Source organism: Palaemon carinicauda, unplaced genomic scaffold (genome assembly GCF_036898095.1).
Source record: "Palaemon carinicauda isolate YSFRI2023 unplaced genomic scaffold, ASM3689809v2 scaffold114, whole genome shotgun sequence".
NCBI classification, from domain to species: Eukaryota; Metazoa; Arthropoda; class Malacostraca; order Decapoda; family Palaemonidae; genus Palaemon; species Palaemon carinicauda.
The window spans coordinates 64,432-82,596 of record NW_027168638.1 but is presented as its reverse complement, the minus strand read 5'-3'; the positions used below and the strand labels follow the sequence as shown (position 1 = coordinate 82,596).

Sequence of the window (18,165 nt, the reverse complement as noted above, 5' to 3'; positions counted from 1 at the left end):
AAAAGGCGTCTACTGCTATTGCCTCCTTGTCCGGAACTAGGGAGCAATAGATGGGGATCCTCTTGGATAAGTTGGAGGCGAAAAGATCGTTGAGGGGTCTCCCCCACAGCCTCCAGAGACTCTGACAGACCTGTTGGTTGAGGGTCCATTCTGAGGGAAGGACCTGCCCTTTCCTGCTGAGCATGTCCGCCCTCACATTCTTCTGTCCCTGAACAAACCTCGTCAGCAGGCTTATCCTGTTCTCCTTCGCCCAAAGAAGGAGCTCTCTTGCTGTCTCGAACAGAGACAGAGAGTGAGTCCCTCCTTGCTTCGTGATGTAAGCAAGAGCTGTGGTGTTGTCTGAGTTGACCTCCACAATCTTCCCAGACACCAAGTCTTTGAAGGCCTTTAGCCCCAGAAAAATGGCCATCAGCTCCTTGTTGTTGATGTGCCATCCCAGCTGAATTCCTTCCCAATAGCCTGAGACCTCCTTGCTTCCTAGTGTTGCCCCCCAGCCTGACTCTGATGCATCTGAAAACAACACTAGGTCTGGGTTCTTCTTGTGTAAGGAGATCCCTTCCCCTAACAAGGTTGGGTCCAGCCACCACTTCAGAAGATTCTTGACTTCTGTTGGAATGGGGAAGGTAAAGGAGTCTTCCTGCGTCTTTCTGTTCCACATCTTCGAAAGAAAGTGCTGAAGAGGCCTTAGGTGGAGTCTCCCCAGAGAGACAAACTGTTCGAGGGAGGATAGAGTCCCCAGCAAACTCATCCACTCCTTCGCTGAGCACCTCTTCTTGTCCAGGAAAGTTCTGACTTTTACGAGACACTTGGTCTGTCTTTCCTGAGAGGGAGAAGCCCGAAAAAGAACTGAATTCAGAACTATCCCCAAATAGAGAATAGTCTGATTCGACTGATCTGAGACTTCTCCCTGTTGATGACCAGGCCTAGATCTTGAGCCATCATAAAAGTCTTCCGTAAATCCTCCAGACATTTCTCCCTCGATCGTGAACGAATCAGCCAATTGTCCAGATAGAAGGATATCCTTATCCCCTCCTGATGCAGCCAGCCTGACACATTCGCCATTATCCTGGTGAAGACTTGAGGAGCCGTGCTGAGACCGAAGCAAAGAGCTCTGAATTGGAAGCACTTGCCCTGCATTACAAATCTCAGGTACTTCCTTGAAGTCGGATGGATGGGGACATGGAAATACGCGTCCTGCAAGTCGAGGGACACCATCCAGTCCCCTGGACGTACTGACGCCAGCACCGGCTGAGTCGTCTCCATGGAGAACTTTGTCTTCTCCACAAAGACGTTGAGAGAGCTGACATCCAGGACGGGTCTCCATCTGCCCGAGTTCTTGGGGACCAGAAACAGGCGATTGTAAAAGCCTGGGGAGGATAGATCCCGAACCGGTTCTATCGCTCCCTTGTCTAGCATTTGGTCGACAAGGTCTATTAGGGCCTTCTGTTTCCCCGTATCTGAGTACCGGGCTACTAAGGCCAGCGGAGCATCTGCGAGAGGAGGTTTTTTCAGAAAGGGGATCTTGTATCCTTCCTTGATGACTGAGAGGGACCAGGTGTCCGCCCCTCTCCTCTTCCAAGACCGCCAAAAACCTGACAGTCTTGCGCCTACTGTCTGGAGGAGACGAACTTCATTTTCTGGAGCGAGGTCTGAAAGAACCCCTGGTAGATCTTGGTCCTGATTCTTGCCTTCTCCCTCTAAAATCTGGTCTTGAAGTAGTCCTACCCCCAAAAGGGCTGCTGGAATCTCCTTTCCTCCCGTTTCGAAGAAGAAGGAGGGGCTGCCAAGGGCTTACGAGCAGAACGAGATAAAAGGTCTTGGGTGGCTTTTTGGGCCAGAGAAAGCGTAATGTCATTAACCAGGGACTTGGGAAAAAGATGTTGAGAGAGGGGGGCGTAAAGAAGCTCAGACTTTTGTGCAGTGGTAACAGAACTAGAAGCAAAAGAGCAAAGCAGGGCTCTCTTCTTTAGGATCCCAGCTGAGAACAGCACAGCCAACTCATTCACCCCATCTCTAAGGGCCTTGTCCATACAGGACATAATACTGGTAAGGTCCCTAGATCCTTCCATCTGGTCAGTTTTCCTTGCCAGAGTCCCAAGCAACCAGTCTAGAAAACTAAAAACCTCAAAGGCTCTAAAAATACCTTTGACGAGATGATCCAGCTCCGACATCGACCACATGACCTTGGCTGAGTTGAGAGCATGCCTTCTAGCAGAGTCCACTAAGCCAGAAAAGTCACCCTTGGAGGAGGAAGGCACTCCCAGATCCAAAGGTTCCCCAGTTGCATAACACATACCCGCTTTTGAAGCAAGACGAGCTGGTGGAAACGAGAAGGAAGTCTTAACTGCTTGTCTCCGCTCCTTCATCCAGTCATCAATCTTTGTAAGAGCCTTCTTTGCGGAAATAGACAGTTTCATCTTGATGAAGGCCGACTGTTTCTTGGCCTTCTTTCTGTTAAATTGGGACTGAGGAGATTGAGGGGCAGCAGGTTGGAATTCCTCTCCAAAAAGTTCAAGAAGGGAGTGAGAGAGAACTTTGTAATCTCCCGCAGCGTCGGCAGGATTATCATCGTCATCAGAAACATCCTCGAGGTCCTGATCCACATCTGCAATATTCTGCGAACGAGAAGAAGGTTTCTTAGAACCCGACAAGGGCAAATCAAAGGAATCGTCCTGCAAAAGACGGGTTGCATCCTGGAGTCCACCGTTAGAAGAATCCTTGGAACGAGAGGCAGTATCGTCCCGAAGAGGCAGGCTGGTATCGCCCTGGCACCGAGAACGAGAGGCAGAGTCGATCTGGTGTCGAGAGCGGGAGGCGGTATCGTCCTGGCGTCAAGAACGAGAGGCGGTATCGTCCTGGCGTCGAGAACGAGAGGCGGTATCGTCATGGCGTCGTGAACGAGGGGCGGTATCGTCATGGCGTCGTGAACGAGAGGCGGTATCGTCATGGCGTCGTGAACGAGAGGCGGTATCGTCATGGCGTCGTGAACGAGAGGCGGTATCGTCATGGCGTCGTGAACGAGGGGCGGTATCGTCATGGCGTCGAGAACTAGGGTCGGTATCGTCATGGCGTCGTGAACGAGAGGAGGTATATTCCTCGCGTAGAAAACGAGAGGAGGTATCGTCGTGGCGAAGCGAACGAGAGGAGGTATCGTGCTGGTATCTTGAACGGGAGGCGGTATCGTCATGGCATCGAGAACGAGAAGCAGCATCGTTTGATAAAGTATCGTCTCGGTATCGAGAACGAGAAACTGTATCGTCCTGGTATCGAGAAGAAGTATCGCCTTGCGAAAGCACACATTCCTCATCCTGGCGTTGAGAGGGAGAAGTTTTCTTTAGAGAAGAACTCCGTTCTCTCTTAGAAGCAGACTTCTTAATAGGTAACGAGTCGTCTTTACGTCTATCAGACTGGGCGTGGGGGCGGCTAAATGCTTGCACTAACGTAAAAAGTTGTTCCTGCATGACAGACATAAAGGATTTAGCAACATCAGCTGGGTCTTGCGGCCCCGAAGGGGAGGGCTGACGAATAACACTCGTAGAAGGGGGAGGATCTTCGGCAGTAGGCTTAGGCTTCGCCCTTTTCACAGGCACGGAGTCGAAATCATCCTCCGACGGACAACGTTCATAACTGCTAGAACCGGGAGAGAAAGAACGAGACCGTTCGTCGCGGTTCCATCTCCTCTTAGTAGGTCTTGAAGCTTCAAACTTGCATTTACGTCTGGACGAATTCAGAGAAGAAAGCAACACATCCGACACGTCTTTCCCGTAACGGTCAAGAGCAGCCTGGGAATCGACAACAGGACTGTCTGAGGCGACGGCTGACCGAGGGTACGTACCTCTCACCCCCTTTCGGTCATCGACGTACCTTCTCCCTTGGTCCTGGGAGCTTGGTAGAGGTCTAGGCCTAGGGTAATGACAGGTTCGGTCAGTCGCCACCTCCCCTGCACTAACACAAGCACTTTCACTTTCCTTACCTTTAAAGGCCTCCAGTTGTTCTTTAATGGCCTTCAAACTCGGCAGCCAGGCTAGCGTACCGAGGGTCATCCGTAGATACAGATCCTGGAGGAGGTGCAAGAGTTACTAACTCAAGGGAAGGATCAACTTCCAAAGAGGAATCAATTATAGGTTCAAAAGATAAATCTACACTAAGTTCGTCTTCCTTACCACTAACAGACTTAGACTTAGACCTAGAAGCTCTCCTAACTCTATCGAGCTCTAGTTTACGCACATAGCGCTTCATAATCAACCAATCTTTCTCATCCAAAACTTTACATTCCCCGCACCTATTATTAAGGGCACAAACAAAACCCCTACAATTCAAACACACGGTGTGAGGGTCTACCGCCATTTTCGGTAGTCTCACCTTACATTCATCATTCGTACAGACACGGTAATGACTTTTTTCACTCATAATAAAAACAGCAAAAAGGTAAAGAGATAACAAAAAACACGATCGCCAAAACCCCAAATCAGAGTACTTCACCAAAAAGCAGACTGGTACACCGAGCAGGTAAAGCGAAGAAAAACTCTTAATGACGGACCAACGTGTTGTCAATCCGGCCGGCAGAGATGAACTGAAGAACAGAAAACGGCAATGATTCCTCCTACCACCCTTTAACGGGTGTTACCATCCAACCACCACAAGGCGGTTGCCACGTTTAGAAAAATTCTGCCGAAATAGAGATTATTAGCTATGTATATATAACTGCCAGGTAAGTTCTATTCATAATACTTAATTAACAACATCACATATTCAATTTTGTAAACTCACATTAATACTGAAACCTGTAGAATTTATTCTTAAATAAATTGGGTTATGGATTTTACCCACAAGACCCAGCCCTGGGACTTGGAATATTACTCAGCAAAATATCTTTAAATCTTAACTTTATTCTTGTGAAACCTGAATACAGTACTGTACTAAGAATGCTGTAAAATCATTTGATGAGAAACTCTCTCTCCAGAGAGACCAATGCAGATTGAAATGTTTGAGAAGAGCATTTGTGGAAATGAAAGAGAAACCAAATAGTTAAATATTTTAATGAAGATTCTCCTCTCAAGGACAATCCAATGGAAAATTATAAAACCTAAACTAGTCACTAAGACCATAAAAGAGATCACATCAAGAAAATCACATAAATCTTAAAAAATACTTTTCTACCTTATTACTATAATTATATTCAAACCCCCAAAATGAAGCTATCTCCATACCATAGTACTTTGTAAATAATTGCGTGGCTTCATATTCCAATATGAGTAAGTTCAAACTTAGTACAAATGTTTTTCTGTTAACGATGTTTTATTTCCTGGTTTTTATAATGCTTATTAATTCAACAGTTATCTATCTTGAAATAATATAATTTTTCTCTTATATAGTTTATTCTTTACATTTCTATTTCTTCACTGCACCAGACTGTCAACTATTTGGTCCCTTGGGATAGTGGCAATTTGCTTTCGCACCTTGGCGCTTCTAATAGTAATAATTAGGCTAATATGACAAATTTGCAAATAATTTCTATATTTCCTAACTATATAAACCTGGATCTCTTTACACTGGAGATGCATTTTGGCAACAGCTGGAACTAGCTGTAAAACTTTTAGCTACTTAGCGAAGGGAGAGCGAGAGTTGGACCAACCACTCTGCTCACACCACCACTTGTAACAAAGTCACTGTGCAATTGCGGCAGAACTTCCTGGGGGAAGATGATGGCGGGACCAGTATGTGTTAAGAGCTCCAGGATTGTATACATAGGGAAAATGCAAATTTCTTCCAAATTTGTCATTTATTACTGCACTACATACAAACCCTTACCATATTTACCGTGGAGACTTACCGTTAGGTGGGTGCAAGTCCAAAAAACTAACTGGCTAGTGCCTGACCTGAGGTGTTACTCTGTGCTTCGCATGAGCTGTTTGGAGGCATCATGTCACCTCGTCGACTTTGAGAGCTAACAGCCTGGGCAATCGTGCGAAGGGGTAAGAACTCTCACATCTATAATCTTTGCTGTTTTTTCTCCTTTATTCCAGATCACAATATCAGATTTTATAGCACCTCCTTCTATGATGATTCTTGAGGAAACCTTCAGAGCAAAATGCTTCACCACAGTCCGTGCACATGAATGGTTTTTCTTCCATGTGAGTTCTTAAATGTTTATAGAGTCTCTGTTTTAAATTATATGTTTTGCCACATTCATGACACTGGAATAGATCTCTCATGTGATTTCTTATGTCTAGTGAGATATTTTTTTGAAGTAAAGAATTTGCTACAGACGTTGCATTTGTATGGCCTCTCTCCCGTGTGAATTCTTGAATGTCTAGTGAGAATATATTGTGTACTAAATGTTTTGCTACAGATATTACATTTGTATGGCTTCTCTCCTGTGTGAACTCTTAAATGTATAATGAGATGAGCTTTTGTATTAAATGTTTTGCTACAGACATTACATTTGTATGGCCTCTCTCCCGTGTGAAATCTTGAATGTGTAGTGAGTTTTGGTTTTGTAATAAATGTTTTGCTACAAATACCACACTTGTATGGCTTCTCTCCCGTGTGAATTCTTAAATGTACAGTGAGATATGATTTTGTATTAAATGTTTTGTTACAGACATCACATTTGTATGGCTTCTCTCCCGTGTGAATTCTTGAATGTTTAGTGAAGTGAGCTTTTGTAATAAATGTTTTGCTACAGACATTGCATTTGTATGGCCTTTCTCCCATGTGATTTCTTAAATGCACTGCAAGATTATATTTATTAGAAAACGTTTTCCCACATTCACTGCATGTGCATCGCTTTCTAGCTAGAGCATTGGAGTTAACATTACCAAATATCCTTTTTTTTATCTGCTTCTCATTTATTTGATTCACCTCTTGATTCAAAACATCTTTCTGTAATAATTCTCTTCCACTGATTACACATGAAAGTCTTCCTTTTTCTTTTCCTTTATCCTCTTTTACAGCTGTCCCTAAGTAAGTGTCTCCACTTTCCTCATCATCGACATTCTCTTTAAACCTTAATGAACCGTTTTCACTCACTGATGCATCGTACTCGTAGGAATTTTTCAAGTTGCTTTCGCTGGAATCAAATATTTCTGGCTCTACTTTGACTTCCATTTTTGGATCCAAGAAAAAAGCGCCATCATTAAAGAGAGCAACACTGCCAGACCTATCATTATTTTCTGGATCGACTGCAGGTGAAAATAGATCTTCAATTTCACTTTTCATTGAAAATTCAAAAGGTGGTTCAGAATTCATCCTCCTCTCCCTATCACAAGATGAAACAACTCTTAATATTATTTTCAATAGACTCCAAAGATAAAATTAAGACTAAACTTCCTATTCTTGGACATCATACTGTACAACAAAAACTTCCAACATGACCCTTTCTTTTCCAGTCTTACATCTCTTGCATATACCTTCAGTAGCTTACAAGCTTTAGCAGCAAGAGGTGGATGATTCCTTCCTTTGAGATGAAAAGTCTGGAAGAAAAGAAAACTACAATCAGTTGGAGAAGAGGAAAAATCAATAAAATTAATGGAGTTTTCTAAAAAATAAAATAAATTCATAAAGTTATGTACTTTTCATTTTTCCTAAACATACAAACCACAGACTTTGATCTGTGTTCTATCTGTTCTCGTTACACATTTCAGGCATCTAAAAATCTCATATCCTCTGTAGATTCTATAATCCACAGCATCTCCTGTGACATTATTGGTTTAATTCTTTAAATAGTTTTCCCCTTGCTCTTGAAAAAGACAAAGACATTTCATCCATTGTCTTATTTCCTTTACTTTACTTCCTCTCCAGTCACCATCAAAATTGTCTTGCTAATACTGCTATGCACCTCTGAGCCTTCCTCCAGAATTATGAACAGCAAAAGGCTTTATAGTAATCTTGCACAGACAGGAACATTTACCACAAACTCTTCCATATCATTCCCTCTACCTTTTCTTTGGTTCTACTGTTATGGCAAATTAACATTACTAACATAGATTTTTTTCTTTCTGGTTGCCTTTGTGTTGTCCAGTGCCTTCTTAAGACCGACAGATACCCTCCATCCCTGTGAAGATGGACCAGGAATTCTGCAATTTTAGGCTGAGAGAGTCTGGAAGAAGAATGAACTTTCATCTGGCACCAGCGTAAAAAAAAACTGCCCATTTGACTTGATAAACTCGACATGTAGAGCATCACATGGCTTAGGCTAGCTATATGAAATGACTTTTTACCTTGAGAACCTCCTGACAGGCTCCAAGCATGAAGACGCATGTGGAGCCCCTGATGAAGACAATGAAAGTGAGGCTGTTTGAGTAGATCTGGTCTCTAGCAATCTAACTGGAGGGTTCACTAGGACATCAAAAAGGTCTGGGAACCAGTCCTTCCGAGGCCAGAAGGGAGTGATGAGGGCCATGGAAAGACGACTGGTTTCTCTCGCCTTGATAAAACGGCCAGATCAGAGAGAGGGAGGAGGTGTACACCTGAAGACTTCCTCATCTTGTAAGTGGGCTTCTGTCCTCATGTACTGGGGATACTTGAACGAAGGGAAGACGACTTAGTAACAAAAGTTCATTGCTATGACATGGAATAATTGAAAAACAATACAAGACTGAAAAATTATTTGAAAAAAAAAAACCCTCCCACTAATTGGGCACCCCTATATCAATACAAAAACACAAGTACGTTTTTTTTTTTTAGGACACCCACACACCCAAAAATAAGATATAAAATATAAAAGTTCTTTTTCAAAATACAGTGCCATTAGGTTTATGATGCAAATTTCTTAGCAATTAACACCAAGAAAGAGCCTTTACGGTCAAGGTCAAAGTATTCAAAAAAAGTTCCAAGCTTGTGACATAAGAAAGTTCCAAGCATGTTGCCGTCTACTGCCCTGAAGGATTACACTGCCGTCTGCTGCCCTGGAGGGTGACACTGCCATCTGCTGTCCCGAAGAGTACCCTTGAGTGTGCCTCTGCCCCTTCTTGTAGAGTGCCACTACCTGTGCAGGAACTGTTGAGAGCCACTACCACCAGCTAGACTGATGTTTAGCACTGTCGTTTGCCGGCCTGGAGAGTGGAACTAAATGCTGCTGAGGAGAGGGGAACTGCCTCGGCTGTAGCTACCGCAGCCATTTCTGGCCTACTGGCTTTGGCCGGGTTACCCAAGAACTGCTCCCCTAGTCCACTGTCTGCAGTCTCTGGCGGACTAAAAGGGTTAGTTGCCGGAACAGGCGAGGAAGCAAAGAGTCCACCTCAAGCAGGAGACTCCCAGAAGCCTGGTACAGGTGGGAGTAATGGTGAGAACCCTGATACATTTCTTTGAGAAATCTTCAGTTCTTACCAGGATTTCCAAGGTCCCTAACCAAACATCAAGCCACAAAGTAGCCTGTATGGGAAGAAGAGGAGTTGGACGAGGCACGTCTAAGATCTCAGAATAGCTCCTCTGCTGCAGACAGGAGGTGGGAGAAGCTTGGTGGTAGAGCCGGAACGTTGCGAGGAGGAGAGCTCAGAGAGCTGTAGGATGATCGTAGCCCTGGCACCCTTCACGCCCTGAGTCCAAGGCAAGGATGCACTGGTCTCTGAGGGCTTCTAGGTGCAAAAGACACAGTGTCTTTACTCTCTCAGTTGATAAACCCATTGAGAATCCTGATGAGAGTCAGAACCTGTCAGAATGCATGGTCCGACTCTTTCTGCTCTCCTTCCGACGTTGGACTTGGACTTGCAGCGAAGTCTCCTTTTTCCACCCCCGAGAGCTCTTCTCCAAGTGGGTCGCGCACATCCCTTGAGTGACAGGCTACATCTGTAGACTTGGAGGTTCTTGAAGAGGACTTAGGAAGAGTCTTGGAGTCCTTCGGTTCCTTTCGTGGAAGGAGGAAGGGCTCAAGCATCGAAAGCTGCATTGTCATGTCCCTCCTGACTTCCAACGGTGGTGAACTCTCCGTGCGAGTGGAAACTTCCTCTGAAGGTAGAAGAGAGGAAGCCCCTCCCTGGTATTACCCCCTCGGGAGAGGTGAGGTAAGACTGTGTCCGGTGGAAGATGCACGAGAAGACCTTGATAGCCTAATAGGAGTCAGCCTTACCCTAGGGGAAGTAACCACATCTGAGACCTTCTTCCTCTTCAGGGGAAAAGAAGCTGTGGTTCATTACAGTAGGTCTGCTATAGCTGTAAAATGCTCTGAAGAACTGGCAGACAGAGCTGGCTTGAAGGCTTGCACCAATGCTCTGACCATAGCCCTGACTGACTGACGCACTGTCAGACAGATCCCCTGAAGGCCCTGAAGGGAAAGGGACCGACAGTTCCCTGAGAGCAGTCTCTGCTGTTGAGGAAGGCAGCTTCGGGATCCTGAACCGTTCTGTGGAGACCCCTCCTCCTTTCCTCGGCGGTCGCGCTATAATGCGTTTGCAGGGAGGGGAATTATGCGATGGTGAGCCGTCTACTCGATGTTCCTTAAAACCTAGGAGCCTGTAGAACCTGCTCATGGCCATGGCGCAAGTGGGACAGTGAGCGCTAGCGGGCCGGAGAGCACACATGAGAAGAATAGCGTGCAGTAAGACGCTGAGCAGGATGATGCTGGTGCGGTTTCTAGAGAACGCGCAGGCGCTCAGTACGACGCAACAAAGGAGGATGCTGGCGCGTAGTTTCCGGTAAATTCGTAGGAAAGCTCTGGGGCGCAGGTGAGTACTGATAAGCGGGAGAGTGCCAGCGAGCCGAAGGGTGCTGGTGAGGTGGAGAGTGTTTTGGCACAGGAGAGCACTATTGCACAGTCGACCACTGGCGCTTGGGAGTGGGGTGACGTACAAGAGAGCGCTTTCGTGCAGGAGAGCGTTGGTGAGCCTGATACCGAGGCTGCGCATGAAAGCACTGATGTCTCAGGGAGTGCTAACAAGCTTGAGTTGGAGAGTGGAGTTGCACTGGCGATTGCTGGCGAGCTGGCATACAATACTCTTTGGAAGGACAGGGCTGTGCTGGAGAGCCTTGGCAATCGGGAGATCGCTGCATTATTGGAGGGGGCTGAGGATGAGAAGGAGAAGGCTAGTGGTCAAGGGAACGTCAATGTTCTGGAGACCGCTGACTCAGTGGAGAGAAAGACGTTCTGGAAAGAGTTTTGAGTGCAGGCTGGCGCTGACGTGCTGTTGGAGAGCACAGGTGCACTGCAAGGAGCTGGCAAGCTGGAGAGAGTTGGCGCTCCGCTGAACACTTAGGTAGAACATCCGAGGATGTACAGGAGATGGGAACAGTAACGACAGGTAAGGAGGTTGACTGGAATGTCGAACTGGAACAGGGATGTGCCCTTTGGAAGGGCGAACATCCACCAATGGCGATCGCGCACGATACACAGAAGAGTCCAGGGCTAAAGTCCGAGGACTAGCCGCAGCGTCGTCAGGAGAAGGACCAGGAAAGGGCGAAAGTCGAGGGCCAGAAGACCACTGAAGTGGTAGCTCCTCTATGGGTGACGGCTGTGAAGACGAAGATGAAGAGCCTTTTCAATGATGGTGAAGGGCAACCTTTCAGTCAAAGCAGAGGGCGAGCTCTGCGACGTGGGATTAGCAAGCTGACCTTGAGCAGCAGTCCTCCGAAGAGGAGTCTCTATGAGAGAACTCACCCAACGGGAGAACCACTCGTATGAGACATATGAGAGACAGACGTTGGACTTAGTTTCTCCCTCGAAGGATGGACAGAAGAGGGGAAACGTAGTCGTCAACAACAGCAGGAGAGTCTAGAGGGTCAGGGGCGTCGAAAGCGGCCACAGAAGACGCCTCTGACACCACAACATCGACAAGAATTAGAGGATCCAACTCAGAAGTCGACAACGGCTGCACACTCGCATTGCGGACCCGGGAGCCGCAAGGACGACCACACCTGTAACACAGAACCCATAGACAAGGCCTTACCCGGGGGGAGAGGTGGGACCACTTCGCTAGGGCAAGCAACACCTTCTCTCAAAGACGAGGGTTGGCTAAAATTAAAGTCTACATTACTGCTCGACGGTCTCTCAGAAGAGCCCGAACGAATAGGAGCTTCGAAAGAAGGTCAGGAGGCAGAAGAAGAGATCTTGTGTTATTTTCCCTTCATACAAAGGAACCTTCGAAAGAGAAATATCCCACTTTGACTTCTTCCGCCCGCGCCAAAATCTTTCCCACTGGGAAGCAGACCACTCCCGACGCTCATTGCACTTATTACCACAATCATAACGTTGACCTCTGCAGGTGGGAGAAAGGGTGTGGCAGTTAGTGCCCATGGCCGACATGAAGGTCCGGCAGGGTTAGCCTTCAAGTCAAGGGCAAGTATGCATGGTTGCACAAGTCAACACAAACACACACTATTAAAGAGAAAGCATAAACAAAAAGCACTAATGGCAGTTCAAAATATAACTTGGTGAGGATGAAAAGCAGCAACAACGTTTACCATCCGAGCCAGAAGCAAAGTAGATTAAATCACCGGTGTGTGAGAGGGAGCGGTAGCAAGCTACCCCCTCAAGCCCATTAACTAGTGGAATGGGTAGTTAAACCTCACTAAATCTTAATGGCTCGTCATTTCAGCTTCACTGAAAGTAATACCCCTATTGAATAGCGTGGGTTCGTATTCCAGTTACGGCACATACAAAGAATAATTCAAAGCTATCACTCAATGGCAAGTCAAAAAGGCAATGGAGCAGGAGAGCAGCAATGTCCGTTCTCCACCAAGCCAAAAGCAAAGTAGATGCTCAGCCCAGTGTGTGAGTGAACAGGATAGCCGGCTACCCACAACCTTCCTGCTAACTGGCGGTTTAGGTAATTATCCCTCACTAAAAGTCTTATGGCTCATCTTCCAGCCTCGCCGGAAGTAATATCCCTATAAACAGCGAAGGTATAGACAGAACAAATATTTCTTGAAAGTTACAAAAAAAAATATTGCTTTTAATCCTTCAATCTTCTATTTTTCATATTCAAACACTGACAACTAACTTGACATGAAATTAGACCCAAATGATTGTACTTATTACAGTTAACATTAGGTTGAGCTATGAGTCCAAACAAATTGCATTTCCAAAAACAAACCATGACAGCCTCTGGACATGATTACTGCTCTGTACCACAAATACAATCAATAAACTGTAAACTTAATTAATAACATCAGATATCTAATTTCGTTAACTCACATTAATACTGAAACCTGTAGAATTTATTCCTAAACAAATTGGGTTATGGATTTTACCCACAAGACCCAGCCCTGGGACTTGGAATATTACTCAGCAAAATATCTTTAAATCTTAACTTCATTCTTGTGAAACCTGAATACAGTACTGTACTAAGAATGCTGTAAAATCATTTGACGAGAAACTCTCTCTCCAGAGAGACCAATGCAGATTGAAATGTTTGAGAAGAGCAATTGTGGAAATGAAAGAGAAACCAAATATTTAGATATTTTAATGAAGATTCTCCTCTCAAGGACAATCCAATGGAAAATTATAAAACCTAAACTAGTCACTAAGACCATAAAAGAGATCACATCAAGAAAATCACATAAATCTTAAAAAATACTTTTCTACCTTATTACTATACTTATATTCAAACAACCAAAATGCAGCTATCTCTGTACCATAGTACTTTGTAAATAATTGCATGGCTTCATATTCCAATATGAGCAGACTGGCCTTTAAATCTTCCTTCCCGCTTACATTCACAACTTCACTACAGTACAAGAAGCAGGTAGAATCATCCAGTATTACTTTCAAAAAGAGACAATGTCACCAGCATTGTTTCAAAAGGCTTAATGCTGTATATTATTCTCTAAGCTTTATTTAGGCTGTGACCAAGCCAATCAACTACTGCCCCTGCAACTGAATCAGTAGATATTTACAAGTTCAAACTTGATACAAATGTTTTTCTGTTGACGATGTTTAATTTTCTGGTTTTTATAATGCTTATTTATTCAACATTGTTATCTATCTTGAAATAATATCATTTTTCTCTTATATAGTTTATTCTTTACTTTTCTATTTCTTCACTGCACCTGACTGTCAACTATTTGGTCCCTTGGGCTAGTGGCAATTTGCTTTCGCACCTTGGCACTTCTAATAGTAATAATTAGGCTAATATGACAAATTTGCAAATAATTTGTATTTTTCCCAACTATACAAACCTGGATCTCTTTACACTGGAGATGCATTTTGGCAACAGCTGGAACTAGCTGTAAAACTTTTAGCTACTTAGCGAAGGGAGAGCGAGAGTTGGACCAACCACTCTGCTCACACCACCACTTGTAACTGAAAGTCACTGTGCAATTGCGGCAGAACTCCCTGGGGGAAGGTGATGGTGGGACCAGGTTGTGTTAAGAGCTCCAAGATTGTATACATAGGGAAAATGACAAATTCGAAGATAATTTGTATTTTTCCTAACCATACAAACCTTAGCTATTTACAGAGGGGGGTTTACCTATTAGCGCAGGTGAAATGACGAGCCAATAGTTTTAACGAGGGTTAATTACCCCCGCGCTAGTTAGCGGGGGGTGGGGAAGGGTAGCTTGCTACCCCTCCCCCCTCCACACACCGGTGACTTGCTTCACTTCACTTAGAGGTAGGACTTGACTTGGGGGTCAGGGATGGCGGGCACATATGTGTAAATAGCTAAGGTTTGTATGGTTAGGAAAAATACAAATTATCTTCGAATTTGTCATTTGTTCCGTAACCGAAATACAAACCACGCTATTTACAGAGGGTGACTTACCCCTTAGGAAGGGTGGAAAGTCCCCAGCCTTACTGACTTCGGCTTGCCCGGGGGCTCGATCCCTCAGTGAGCAGCACTAGAGAGAGGGAGCCCCTGTACCTCACAAGTTCCTAGCATCGCTAGGAACGAGTGGCCTACATAAGTAGTGTGAGGAGGAGAGTGTGACTCGTCCTATGAAGTTGACCTTGAGACCTTCAGATAGGAATTCTAGGATAGGACGTTCCCCATACCACCTCGTCAGGGTATGGGAGACGCAACAGTATTAAGCTTAATACTAGGAGCACAAAGAAGCATGGATTACCTGCAGAGGTCGAGGTCAGCTATGCGAGGACCAGGATGCTGCTTCCCCAAGAGAGGGGAGAATGAAGAAAGAAGTAAGGGTCAGACATACTCTTTCATTCACGCAGACTAAGACCGGGTAACAACGCCCACAACCTACTGCTACTTGTCCAAAAAGGAGCCTGAGGTTAGACCAGCTGTTGTGCAGCCACCACAGGACCGATAGAAAACGTATCGAGGCTCCTGTGGGTCACGTCTTGCAGGTAGTGGGCTGTGAAGGTCGTTTGACGCTTCCAGACCCCAGCTTGAAGTACCTGCGTCACAGAGAAGATTCTCTTGAAGGCCAGGGATGTAGCAATACCCCTGACATAGTGGGCCCGAGGGCGACGTGACGGAGGAAGGTCAGGATTCAGGGCATGGTGGACAACCCTTCGAATCCAAGCTGAGATGGTGTTCCTGGTGACCCTCCTCTTTGTCCTGCCTGTGCTCACAAACAAAGCTCGCACATGAGGACGGACTGCAGCCGTTGCCTTCAAGTAGTGCCTCAGACACCTCACTGGACATAGTAGCAGCTGGTCTGGGTCGTTTGTTACAGAACGGAGACTCCCGATCCTGAAAGAGTCGAACCGAGGATCCGGCACTCCAGGATTCTGAGTCTTGGCCACAAACTCAGGGACGAACCTGAACGTTACCTCCCCCCATCCCCTTGAATGGGCGATGTCGTACGAGAGACCATGAAGTTCACTAACTCGCTTGGCCAAAGCCAAGGCGAGTAGGAAAGCCGTCTTCCAAGACAGGTGGCGATCGGAGGCCTGGCGTAATGGCTCGAAGGGAGGTCTCTTAAGAGACCTGAGGACTCGAACCACGTTCCAAGGAGGGGGTCTCACTTCCGACTGGGGGCAGGTAAGCTCATAGCTACATATGAGTAAAGAGAGTTCTAGCGATGAAGAAATATCCACGCCCTTCAATCTGAAGGCCAAGCTTAAGGCTGAGCGATAGCCTTTCACTGCCGAGACAGAAAGGCGCATTTCTTTTCGCAGATACACGAGGAAGTCCGCTATTGCTGGAATAGTGGCATCGAGTGGAGAGATACCCCTTCCACGACACCAACCACAAAAGAGGCTACGGCCCTGTGAGGGACGCCGGAGTGGGGTTGTCTGAGAAGCTCGTGTCGAGGAGGAAGCTCCCTTGGGAGTTCCGTCAGGAGTTGCAGAAGGTCCGGAAACCATTCCGTGTGATGCCATAGCAGAGCTACCAGAGTCATGGAACAGTTGACCGATAGTCTGGTCCTGTTGAGCACCCTTCTCATTAGACAGAACGGTGGGAAGGCGTACACGTCGATGTTGTCCCACCGTTGCTGGAAAGCATCTTGCCAGAGTGCCTTGGGGTCCGGGACTGGTGAGCAGTACAGGGGCAGCTTGAAGTTCAAGGCTGTCGCGAACAAGTCCACAGTCGGGGAACCCCACAAAGTCAGGACTTTGTTGGCTATCTGAGGATCCAAAGACCACTCGGTACTCACTATCTGCGAAGCCCTGCTCAGACTGTCGGCGAGCACATTCCTATTGCCAGGAATGAAGCGAGCTGATAGTGTTATCGAGTGGGTTTCGGTCCACCTCAGAGTCTCTACTGCAAGATGGGATAGCTGTTGCGAAAAAGTGCCTCCCTGCTTGTTGATATAAGCCCCTACCGTGGTGTTGTTGCTCATCACCACCACGGAGTGACCCGCCAGGGACCGTTGGAACTGCTGAAGAGCCAGAAAGACGGCCTTCAATTCTAGCAGGTTGATGTGTAGGCACTTTTCTGATTCTGACCAAAGGCCTGAGGCCCTCTGGTTCAGAACGTGCGCCCCCCACCCTTCTTTTGACGCGTCTGAAAACAGAGTCAATTCCGGGGGGAGGACGAGAAGACTCACTCCCTTCCGCAGGTTCTCGTCGGCCAGCCACCACCGCAAGTCCGTCTGTTCCAGAGACCCCATTGGGATCAGAATGTCCGGGGAATCGGATCCTTGATTCCACCGGGACTTGAGCCGCCATTGAAGGGATCTCATCCTGAGGCGGCTGTTTGGAACCAGACGGGCCAGGGAGGATAGGTGGCCTAAGAGACGCAACCACGATTGGGCGGGGAGTTCTTTTCGCTTGAGGAAAGGTTCCGCCACCCTCCTCAGCCTTGCTATCCGGTCGTCTGATGGAAAGGCTTTGTGGAGATTGGTGTCTATTAGCATGCTTAGATAAACCAGTCGTTGGGACGGCTGCAGAGAGGACTTCTCGAGGTTTACCACGATCCCCAGATCCTGGCAAAGATCCAGAAGCCTGTCTCGGTGCCGTAGAAGGGTCGACTCCGAGTCTGCTAGGATCAGCCAATCGTCCAGGTAACGAAGGAGACGAATGCCGTTCCTGTGCGCCCAAGATGAAATCAGGGTGAACACTCTGGTGAACACCTGAGGAGCTGTGGAGAGACTGAAACACAGCACCTTGAACTGGTAGATCTTGTTGTCTAGGCAGAATCTCAGGTACTTCCTGGAAGACGGATGGATTGGGATCTGGAGGTAAGCGTCCTTTAGATCCAGTGTACACATGAAGTCTTGTGGTCTCACCGCAAGTCTGACCGTGTCTGCTGTCTCCATGCTGAACCGGGTTTGTTTGACAAACCTGTTTAGAGCTGAGAGATCGATGACGGGTCTCCAGCCTCCAGTAGCCTTCTCTACAAGAAAGAGTAGACTGAAGAAGCCTGGGGAGCCGTCCATGACCTCCTGGAGAGCACCCTTCTCGAGCATGGTCTCGACTTCGGCCTGAAGGGCCAGCCCCTTTGCCAATCCCGTGGCATAGGAGCTTAACGACACTGGATTCGCTGTCAGGGGAGGCTGAGATGTTGTGAATGGGACGCGATAACCTTGGCCGATCACAGAGACCGTCCAAGCATCGGCCCCGTGTTGCTGCCACCTGCGGACGCAACGCTGAAGGCATCCCCCCACAGGTGGACATGCAGGGGGATTGCCACCCCTAAGGCTTGCGGCCGCGGCCGCCACCCCTAGGAGTCTTGCCTCCCCTGGAGGACTTACCGCCCCTCTTGACCTTGGCTGGAAAGGGCTGGGGCTTAGACACCACTTTCTTAGCTGCCGGTGCCTGTTTGGGAGCCTTACGAGGCTGTTGCTGCTGTTGTGGCGGGGCTGGAGGCTAATAGGGCCGAGTTG

At 46.9% G+C, this 18,165-nt stretch overlaps 2 protein-coding genes across 3 annotated transcripts in view; both read right to left on the bottom strand.

Moving 5' to 3' along the window:
- Positions 1–5,149: 5,149 nt before the first annotated feature.
- Positions 5,150–7,214, bottom strand: LOC137635332 (zinc finger protein 501-like). The gene has a single exon (XM_068367803.1). It carries the CDS (start codon positions 7,108–7,110, stop codon positions 6,190–6,192), a length of 921 nt encoding a protein of 306 aa, XP_068223904.1. The 5' UTR covers positions 7,111–7,214; the 3' UTR covers positions 5,150–6,189.
- A 162-nt stretch (positions 7,215–7,376) lies between these two features.
- The window catches only part of LOC137635327 (zinc finger protein 665-like), a 28,218-nt gene continuing 17,429 nt past the window's right edge, over positions 7,377–18,165 (bottom strand). For both annotated transcript variants that reach the window (XR_011042649.1, XR_011042650.1), the window contains one exon: positions 7,377–7,475. The gene's annotated coding sequence lies outside the window, so the exon portion shown is untranslated. The remainder of the gene's footprint in view (positions 7,476–18,165) is intronic.

Excerpts from the sequence above, each read along its gene's own strand:
- LOC137635332 (XM_068367803.1), bottom strand. The coding sequence starts at position 7,110 with ATGGAAGTCAAAGTAGAGCCAGAAATATTTGATTCCAGCGAAAGCAAC.